The 10,547-nt window shown below is 47.3% G+C and overlaps 1 protein-coding gene across 1 annotated transcript; it reads left to right on the top strand.

Moving 5' to 3' along the window:
* The first annotated feature begins 1,059 nt into the window (after positions 1-1,059).
* zmp:0000000529 (WD repeat-containing protein 20) lies at positions 1,060-8,840 on the top strand. Its single transcript, XM_035154692.2, has 4 exons — positions 1,060-1,793; positions 3,971-4,153; positions 4,600-6,009; positions 6,493-8,840. Exons 1-4 carry the CDS (start codon positions 1,401-1,403, stop codon positions 6,538-6,540), a joined length of 2,034 nt encoding a protein of 677 aa, XP_035010583.1. The 5' UTR covers positions 1,060-1,400; the 3' UTR covers positions 6,541-8,840.
* Positions 8,841-10,547: the final 1,707 nt, after the last annotated feature.

Genomic DNA, 10,547 nt, shown 5'->3' on the forward strand with positions numbered 1-10,547 from the left:
CGCCCCCTGCTGGCAACAGGAAGTGGCATGTTTTATACTTTGATGAACTGCTCCTGGTTGCTTAACAATAAACAGCTCAAATGAGCTGAGACAAGTCATTGGATCCTGGTCAGAATTGTGACATTTCCTCAAACCGTGTAAACATTGAGGTGCGGCGAAGGATCATCCTTCGCCAAAGGAGACGATGTTGTCATAACTCCACTGTGCATTGTCCTATCACTACCAAACTTCTGTCACATGATCAGACACCAAGCCTGAACAGCTCTATGTGTCAATATTTCCTCAGTGTCATAGCGCCACCTACTGATTCGCCGTGAAACAGGAAGTACTTTGTGAATCCACTCTGCATTATCCTACCTGCCCCCAAATGCTGACCTATGATCACAATCCTGACGTTACACGTATCAACTTTAAATTACGTCATCTCAACAACATGGAGATTTTTGTCATAACTCCACTGTGCATTGTCCTATCACTACCAAACTTCTGTCACATGACCAGACACCAAGCCTGAACAGCTCTATGTGTCAATATTTCAAAATGCATGTGCTCGGGCACGTTAGTGCTACAACGTAGCCCAGGTTTTTATTGAGATTTTCAACAAACCAGCTGTTTTGGGTCCTTCAGTCCATCCATTCTCCCAGTATCAGTCTTATTATCACTAACTGGTGCTGCCATCATTAGTAACATCATCAACTCTTTTATTATAAAACCAGTCTGAGAGTTTAAACATGATGGTTTGAGTCTGGTTCTGGTTTGGGGTTTATTCAAGTCAATGAGAGAGCTTCTCATTGTGGGAACTGTTGGGTTCGACCTGTGTAAAGTTCCTTTCAGATGATGTATGATATGTAATGAAAACCACCCAGATGTGAGTATCACAGCTTTAGTGTTAAAGTGGTGATTTTAACAGCTGATTCATATCAGAGCTGCATTTTGAAGGTGGGACAGTAAAGTTTGTGTATCAGCTGTTTGAGGAGCAGTTTCTCCTCCGGGAGGTGAATCGATGAGGTTCCGGATCATCAGTGTCAGGCTCCAGGATCCAGGCTCCAGGTTCCAGGCTCCAGGCTCCGGGTCGGACCAGCATCAGCAGCAGCATCAGCAGCAGCAGCGTCACACGCACTTCACGCACTTCACGCACAGCGGATGAACGGAGCCAGAGACCCGGTGGAGGATGATGCTCACACCGGCTCAGAAGGGCTTCCTCTCCGGGATCATTTAGCAGGCAGCAGCGGTGCGGTCGCCGGTTCTGGTGTAAGATGCACGGGGTCGAACCGGGTGCGCTGGTCGGCCTAGCTCAGCTCGGCTCGCCTCGCCTCTTTCTATTCTAGTACTTCTTTATTGCATCGATATTATTTCCAGGTCAAAACCTCGGTTTCCTGTGCGGCTTGTCTGCACTAAAAATGGCCGGAGATGGCGGCGCTCTGAAGGATATCAATGAGATTAAATCCCAGTTCCGGACCCGGGAGGGTTTCTACAAGCTGCTCACCCTCTCGGACTCGCAGCAGCGGGGCGGGCTGCCGCGGGGTCCGGCCGCTGGAGGCACGCTGGGCCCCGGGCCCGGACCCGGTCCGATACCGGGCGGAGGGGTCGGGCTGCTGCAGGGGCCCGGGGCTGCTGCCGCCGCCTCCTCTTCCTCCAATGCCGCAGCCAACTCCTCCCCGGCGGGCTTCCTGCCGCCGGTCCGGGTCTCCATGGTGAAGCTGCAGCCCGAGGACCCGGGCGAGGAGTCGGAGAGGGTGTGCTTCAACATCGGCCGGGAGCTGTACTTCTACACCTACACCAACATCAAGAAGGTGAGCCCGCTCCCCGCCGCCGCTCGGCCGGGATGACAGGTCGGATGCTCGGGCTTTAGCTTAGCATGTTAGCCTGCACCGCCAATGTGATGCTGGTGTTTGTGGTGAAACTGTAAATGTCTGTGGGGGGGCTGGTGCAGGCGGATGCTGGGTGCGGGAGGAGGCTGGAGCAGGTTCACTGTGTCCGGGCGAGGGGGAGCAGGGAGCGGCCTCTGACAGCTGGAGCCTCTGGAAACTTGTCAAATACAAGCTGCTGTGTGTCCTCATGCAGTAACTGTACTCCCATCGGGAGAGAGGGGGGGGTTCTACTGCAAGTTCTCTGTACTTACTGGGTTATAGCAACAAAACACAACCAAACCCGACAGTACAAATGATCATGATACCAGTGAAGCACATCTCCTCACCAAACTGCATCTTACTTTCAATCAAGCTGCACCAAATCTCAAGATACAATCAAGATAGATTCTTTATTTCCTGTGAAATCAGTCAAAGTGTTGAGAAAAAACACTTTAAAGAAAAATGCATGGCTCTTCCCCTGACACAGGTCACACCCCTCCATCCCTGCTGTAATCCCTCCAGTCGTTTGAGTGTTAGTCTGCAAAGTGCAACACCACAACACTACAATCCTGCTCTGCTGCAATTACTGGGATGATTTACTGTGATGACATGTGCACACTGACCTCCTGAAGGAGGAGTTTCACCCTCACAGTGCAGGAGGTGATTGTCTGATGAAGACCTCGCCTCAGGGACACTGGATATTGACAGAGAGAAGTGGGGGGGTTGGTGAGTTGCACTGAAGGTGATTTAGTCACCAGCAGCAGCAGATGGTTTACAAGAGACAAGATGCTGTTGAATTTAATACAGAAAACCACTTTAGTATCTCCCACTTCACCACAGACACAACTCTAGAAGGGTGACATCTTGAATCAGATGTGGAAGGAGGTGCAGTCTGTATTGCTCCTGTAGTTTCTCCTCACTAAGAAACACTGGATGCTCTTGAAAAGCTGAAACTGCACCTCTGGCTCCTCATAGAGGGAGGAACCACTTTAGGAGGATCTGGAGGACAAACGTAAAAAGCTGCTCCTCCTCTAACATCACATGGATCAACAAGGGAACTGTTGTAACTGCTGTATTTTAAAATGTTAAGGCCTCTTTCATACACTGTCAGTCTGTCACACCTTTACATGAATCTACTCTGGGTCTTAGTAAAATGATCCTGCCTGTACCACAAATGCACTTTATTTCTTCGGGCTTCATTATGAATGCAGGTAGGTGTCGATGATGCAGAACCCAGTGACTCACAAGGTTTCTGCAAGTGACACTTAAGACGTATAACAGAGAGAAGATGAATATCACAATCAATATGATGCAAAGCCCTTAGTCACTAAGTGGATCCAGCAGCAGGTCTTTACTTCAGGTTCTGAGGACTGAGTCCAGCAGCGGGTCTTTACTTCAGGTTCTGAGGACTGAGTCCAGCAGCAGGTCTTTACTTCAGGTTCTGAGGACTGAGTCCAGCAGCAGGTCTTTACTTCAGGTTCTGAGGACTGAGTCCAGCAGCAGGTCTTTACTTCAGGTTCTGAGGACTGAGTCCAGCAGCAGGTCTTTACTTCAGGTTCTGAGGACTGAGTCCAGCAGCAGGTCTTTACTTCAGGTTCTGAGGACTGAGTCCAGCAGCAGGTCTTAACTTCAGTCCTCGTTGTGCCCACAGATTGATTCCCTCACTCTTACTGAAAATTTTAAAATAGCTCCAGTTAAACTTTTGGAATGTATATGAGCACAGAGCCATGATTGTGGATTTGTGCTCATTACATATTCAGCACATTAGAAAGGGACAGAAATAGAAGAAATCACTACGAAGAGAAAAATGTGCTTCAGTTCTGGTTTGGAATCTGAAACCGTTGCTTTAAGACGGACATGAAATGATGTCGGTGGGCAGACCAGTAACATACAGAGAGTTCCAGTCTCCTGCAGCCATGTGGCCTTCTGGTCTTGTGTGGCCACTGCTGCTGAGAAGACACATCAGCATCTCTGAATCCAGAGAGACACATTTGCTCTGACACCAACATCTGATGTTAACCATTGGTCTCAATAGATGAGAGATGAGTTTCTTCCCTGATCTTTCACTCGATGATGTTTTGCTCGTGCATCATGTTGGTCTTTATCCACTCTGTCTGCAGGCTGTAGACCTCAGTAAGCCAATAGACAAGAGGATCTACAAGGGGACCCAGCCAACGTGTCACGACTTCAACCAGTACTCGGCCACAGCAGAGAGTGTCGCTCTCATCGTGGGGTTCTCCGCCGGACAAGTCCAGTATCTCGACCCCATTAAGAAGGAAACCAGTAAACTCTTCAATGAGGAGGTATTATCACGTTTGTTTTTTTTACATCTGCTCATTTCAGTTTCCTCTGTTTCAGCTCTTTGGGTTGTTGCGATTAAAGCCTGATAGAAAATAATCCGACAGTGTTTTCCCTCCTCACGTGCTTTGTCGTTTCCACATTCTTTTACTGCGTCTCCTGAACGGATTCTTTTCGTTTAATGGGATTCTCTTTAATGGGATTCCCAATTAAATTTAGGAGATTGGAGACTGGGGGTATGTGTGTGTGCACTACTGCATGCAGACTTTGTGTCAGAGTGTGTGTGGAATCTCTTCACCTCCCTGGGATTTGTTTTATTTGACTCTCTCTTGTATTCTTTTTTCGTCCATTCCTCCTCCGATTTAAAAGCTTCTTTTTGTATCTCCTCCCCTTTTCTCTTCCCGGTCCTTCACCTCCCTTTCCCCCTGTCCGCCTCCTCCCTGTTTTCCAGAGGTTGATAGACAAATCCAAGGTGACGTGTCTAAAATGGCTTCCCAAGTCCGAGAACCTGTTCCTGGCCTCCCATGCCAGTGGCCACCTCTACCTCTACAACGTGGACCACCCATGCGGCACCACAGCCCCCCAGTACTCTCTGCTGCGGCAGGGAGAAGGCTTCGCCGTCTACGCCTGCAAAACCAAGACGCCGCGCAACCCGCTGTTGCGATGGGCCGTGGGCGAAGGGGGCCTCAATGAGTTTGCTTTCTCCCCGGATGGCGTCCATGTGGCGTGTGTGGGCCAGGACGGCTGCCTGCGCGTCTTCCACTTTGACTCGATGGAGCTGCAGGGGGTGATGAAGAGTTACTTTGGGGGGCTGCTGTGCGTGTCGTGGAGTCCAGATGGGAAATACCTCGCCACAGGCGGAGAGGATGACCTGGTTACCGTCTGGTCATTTGCAGAAAGCCGTGTGGTAGCAAGGGGGCACGGCCACAAGTCTTGGGTGAACGTGGTGGCTTTTGACCCCTTCACAACCTCCCTGGAAGATGATGAGCCGATGGAGCTTAGCGGCAGTGAGGAGGACCTCCACCAGGGGGCGCCAAACAACACCATGCACTTTGGCCGGGTCCGAACAAGCAGCACGTTGTCGCGTCTTTCTCGGCACAGCTCTAAAGGTGGAGGTACGCCGTCGGTCACGTACCGGTTTGGCTCAGTGGGGCAGGACACCCAGTTCTGTCTGTGGGACCTGACGGATGACGTGTTGTACCCACGCTTGCCGCTGTCCCGCGCATTCACTAACACTTTCGGACCCTCGCTATCCAACTCTGGCAGCGGGGTGGTCAACAGCACCTCAGGTGGGGGAGGAAGTGGAGGGGTTGAGGGGCACCATCACCCACCTAACACCAACACTGGCACAGCCAACCCACCAACACTGCCCTTACCGCTCCCCCGCTCCCTCTCACGCTCCAACTCTCTGCCCCACCCCGCGGTGGCAAACACCTCCAAGGGTCAGGGGGCCTCGGAGGGCAGTGGGGGAGGTGGAGGAGGGGGAGGGAGCAGCGGCGGAGGAAACAGCACCCCGTTCAGTATCGGCCGCTTTGCCACGCTGTCGCTCCAGGAGCGCAAGTCGGACAAGTCAGGGAGCAGCGGAGGCGTGGAGAAGGAGCACAAGCGTTACCACAGCCTGGGCAACATTAGCAAAAGCAACGACAAGATCAATGTGGCGCCGAGAAGCAATCGGCTGGACGCTGCTAAGGTCCTGGGCACCACGCTGTGCCCACGCATGCACGAGGTGCCGCTGCTGGAGCCGCTGGTGTGCAAGAAGATCGCACACGAGAGGCTGACGGTCCTGGTGTTCATGGACGACTGCATCATCACCGCCTGCCAAGAGGGTCTCATCTGCACCTGGGCCCGGCCGGGGAAGGCGGTACGTCTGCAGTCCAGTCTTTCATTAGAAAGTCATTGGATTAACAAAGACATCATTATTTATTATTAAAAGATTTTTAACAAGTTCAAATGGGATGATGCCAAAAAATCTCATATTAAAATAAGTGATGAATTCCACTCTTAAACTGGGTCCTTCCACTTCTCTCCTCTGTGGTTTTACTTCTTCCAGGACATTTAATATCAAATTGTAATTAGCCTACTTCTTGTTAGACGTTAGTTGAATCCGCTGCCTCCTCAGTAAATCAGTGCAGGTCAGTACTAAAGTTATTTTGAGTCGAGTTTTTGCTTCTTCAGACTTTGGAAGTTCAATAAATGACTCAACAGCTGGAGATGATATCTCTTCTCCTCTCCGCAGCAACAATGGCTTCTTATCTTCCTGCACTTGAAAGTGAAGTTTAGATTTTCTTGATTGTCCCTCGTCTCTAACGTTCCCTCATGTTCTGTCTCTTTGTCTCTCCTTCAGAACCTGACAGCACAGAACGGGAACTCTCCGAGCGGCACCGTGGTATAGCTGGAGGAGAAGCTTTGCACTCACCCCTCCCTCCACCTCCTCCCTCGTTCTCAGCCCTCTTCTTTTCTTTCCGACGCTTCTCTCCACTCCTCCTCCAACATGTCAGACCGTGCCCGACACACTTTAGTATTAAACCTTCACTGTAACTCTCTTTGCTTCCCATGACCCAAAATCTGTCAGAGCCCGACCCATATGGATTTTTTGTGGCCGATGCTGATAACAATAATAACTTCATTTATACAGCACCTTTAAAGTCATTTAAAATCATAAATCATAGGGAGTAAAACATTTCCGATATCGTTATAACGGCGAATATATATATATATATATCAAAAACAAATTGGTCATAAGAGGTCATAATCAAAAGTCATGACAAATAAATAAACTTTATTATAAGCAACTATAAATAAAGAAAACACAAATCCAACCAAATATGTAGAACTTCTATTAAGAAAATAAACATGTAATTATTTCCATAAAACATAAACATAAATGCACATCTTTTCTGCTTTGTTCATTTTGGCAAACACATATATTTCAATATATTTCATTGGTCGGGCTCAGTTTCCTGATAACTTCACTCTCACAGCTGTGGTGGTTTGTTGGGAAATTCTTCTGAAAGCAGATAAACGTGACACTTGTTACAAAGTTAACAAGAACAAGAACAAATACTTGAATATAGAGCGTCAGCTAGTTAGCAATTAGCTTTACTCAGGGTTTGTGGACATGTACACAACATGGACAAAAGTGTGTGGACACCTCTTAAACCTTGAAGCCGCTTCGATCCAGTGAAGAACAATGTGAACACATCCACATACTTTTGGCTGTAGAATGTATTTATTTTAAATTTAGATCCACAGATTCACTGTCCTCCGTCACTATTAGTTTGTGTATCATCAAGCTATTCTTCACTTCTGTCTTAGCAATTATAACACTATTTAAAAAAGCTAAAGTATATTTAGTTAGGTCAGTTTCATCAGCCAGATTTTAATGATTTTAATAAACATCTAAATACCGGAAACATTATTTGACGTGATGGAACTTTTGATTTCACAGTGCAGCATTGATTCCTTAACATTTGTAGTAAGAAATCCTGATGTTTTTATGAGCACTGTGCTCTGTCCTCAGGGAGAGTTTCCCAACTCACGCCACAGTGGGAATAAAGTTTTTTCCCTCTGCCGTCACCTCCCTCCTCCCTGATGCTCTGCAGAAAGACTGCGTCCAACAAACCGACTCGCCTCTCAGCTCGTAACCCTGAAGGAACGAGGAGCGAAGTCTTCATCTGTTCTTCAGCCTCTGTTCTTCAGCCTCTGTTCTTCCGCCTCTGTTCCTCAGCCTCTGTACTTCAGCCTCTGTTCTTCAGCCTCTGTTCCTCAGCCTCTGTTCTTCAGCCTCTGTTCTTCAGCCCCTGTTCTTCAGCCTCTGTTCTTCAGCCTCTGTTCTTCAGCCTCTGTTCTTCAGCCTCTGTTCTTCAGCCTCTGTTCTGCAGCCTCTGTTCTTCAGCCTCTGTTCTTCAGCCTCTGTTCCTCAGCCTCTGTTCTTCAGCCTCTGTCCTTCAGCCTCTGTTCTTCAGCCTCTGTCCTTCAGCCTCTGTTCTTCAGCCTCGCCTTCGTCCCATCCCTCCCTTTTCTCCTTAATGCAAAAGACACTGCAAAAGCCACGGCCATTGTATTTAAGTTATTTATTTTATCACAAGACTGTGTAGTAATTTATACTGTAAATACTGAAAATACTCTATAAATACAAAAAGGACAAATGTGTATGGAAATAATGACTTGACAACGAGTAAGTGAAGAAAAAGCCGTGAAGATGAAGAATATTAATATATGAAGATCCTTCTATTGTACATAAAAACCACAGTTAAAAGTTGAATGTCTGCTGTTTTAGGGAATTTGAAGATGTCAAAGTGTTTTTATTTCGTGTGATAGAGTTTCTCCAGTTTGTCCCTGAAAGTGAGAAGGTTTAAATCCGTGGATGGAGACGAGAGTATCTTGGGGTCAGGAGTCGATCCTCAGAGCGGTGGCTCGCTCCACGTCTCCGCTCACTGTCCAAATAATTCTGCTGACAAACATCATGTGGACAAACAGCATCAAGGCTCACGATCACACACACACTGTTGCACATTCCGAACATGAAAAGGCTTACACGTACTGTACATGCACGCACACAACAAACTAACACAAACCCACTACTGGTGTAGCATCATATGCAGTTTGCTGTGTCTTGGGCTCCATTCCTGTTGCACCGGAATTGCCTCTTGCAAGAATTTGCACATACAATAAACCCACAGTACATCCTGAGTTGTCGTTGCTGACGTAGGGTTTTTATTTTCTTGATCGATCTGAGCTCCCACAACCTCAACAAGTGTTTGGAACAGAGGATCTGACACGTGTGCATCTGTGTCAACATCTAGATTTATTCCCTTTGACTAAATTAAACATTTACAGTTGGATTTTGTTCAGACTGATTGGGACATGAAGTCTTTGTTCAGATTCCTGGTTTATTGTTCAATTAAGAAAAGAAACTGAAGTACAGATTTCAGCTGCCTGCTATCGACGTGTTGAAATGTATTCTGTGGTTATTTCTGGTTAAAGAAACAAATAGAACATCACTCAGTTAGAGCTCAAACCTCCACCAACGTCCAACAGTCCCTTCAAATTCAAACAAGCTGCACCAAAGTTCACACAGTTATTAAATTCAGTTCCCTGAATATGATTTGTTTTATCAAGATCCACGAATTGTTCCCTGGGAAAAAATGAAAGAAAGAAAGTGAAAGAAACTCCTGCGTCTGCACCAAAATGGAATGAGCTCTTCCCCGACCCGTCCCTCACCTTCCACCAAGTTCTGTGGAAATCCGTTCAGTGGCTTTTGCGTCATGTTGCTCAGAAACAAACCAACAAACAAAGGGACAAAAGCAGCTTCCTGGGCCGAGGTCATTAAAATACACAAGTTCAGTTTGTTTACGGTGAAACGTTTTCTTTTGACCGGAGATTAAAATGCAAATATGACATTAAAACCTCTGCATGGATGCTCCTCTCATCATAAAAACACTAAATATTAATTTGGCTGTAAACTTGTGCTCACGTCAGCTGATCTGTGTTCGGGGGGGGTTGTTCGTCAGTGTCTGTCTGTGGCTGCTTGTTTTAACACAAGCAGCCACAGACGTCTGGTTGTCTGTGGGTGGAGCCTCCAGCACTTTGGTCTAAACTGAAAATAAACTTGGCTTTTTACAGACATTCATTACTTAATCTGTAGTGACAGTAAAGACAAAGATTCATGAGTTTGAATCAGTCATTTTTTATCAATAATCTCTCTGCACATGACAGATCCTGTCTGAGCACGTCTCAACCATCGAGCAGAGAGAAGGTTCCTGAACAGGATCTGTCTTTTCTTTTCTTCTGGATTTTTATTATGTGCAACAACAAACTACCGACTCCTCTCGGAAAGTTCTTAGTGCAGGAAGCCAGCAGTGTTTTTGTCTTTATCCATTTTGTTCACGTTTATATTCTCAATGAGACCTTTAACAGTGTGCACGCCAACCTTGTACCAGTGCCTCCACAAGGTAGACGTGCACAACAGATCACCCAGTGAACCCCAGTACACCTCATGTGGACCAACGCCTGGTGGAGGTCAGAGTGTGGGATTGGATGTCCACAAGTCAATGCAGTGTCTTAACAAGAACAGTGTGTGTGTGTGTGTGTGTGTGTGTGTGTGTGTGTGTGAGACAGTACATCCTATAAATAGCAGAGAGACTTCAGGACTGCAGGATCCAGGTCTGTGCCCTTGCAGCAACAGACAAACCACCAGTTTCTCGCTGCAGCTCGACGGTGCTGCCCTGTATACTCATCTTTCTCGTTGTCATAGCAACAGCATGTCTTCCAAGTGTTACTGGAGCGAGCTCGTGGGGTTTCAGGGTCCATCTTGGATCTGAGGCTAAATGAATGCGTCATCACGACGGAGATGAGAGGAAAACCTGAATCTGCTCAAACATGAAAATCATGCACCTC

This window comes from Hippoglossus stenolepis, chromosome 4 (genome assembly GCF_022539355.2).
Source record: "Hippoglossus stenolepis isolate QCI-W04-F060 chromosome 4, HSTE1.2, whole genome shotgun sequence".
Taxonomy (NCBI): domain Eukaryota; kingdom Metazoa; phylum Chordata; class Actinopteri; order Pleuronectiformes; family Pleuronectidae; genus Hippoglossus; species Hippoglossus stenolepis.

Bases quoted from the DNA above. Each gene is read 5' to 3' on its own strand.
- zmp:0000000529 (XM_035154692.2), top strand. From the start codon at position 1,401: ATGGCCGGAGATGGCGGCGCTCTGAAGGATATCAATGAGATTAAATCC. The intron at 1,794-3,970 runs GTGAGCCCGCTC...CTCTGTCTGCAG, and splicing joins CCTACACCAACATCAAGAAG to GCTGTAGACCTCAGTAAGCC. The intron at 4,154-4,599 runs GTATTATCACGT...CCTGTTTTCCAG, and splicing joins GTAAACTCTTCAATGAGGAG to AGGTTGATAGACAAATCCAA.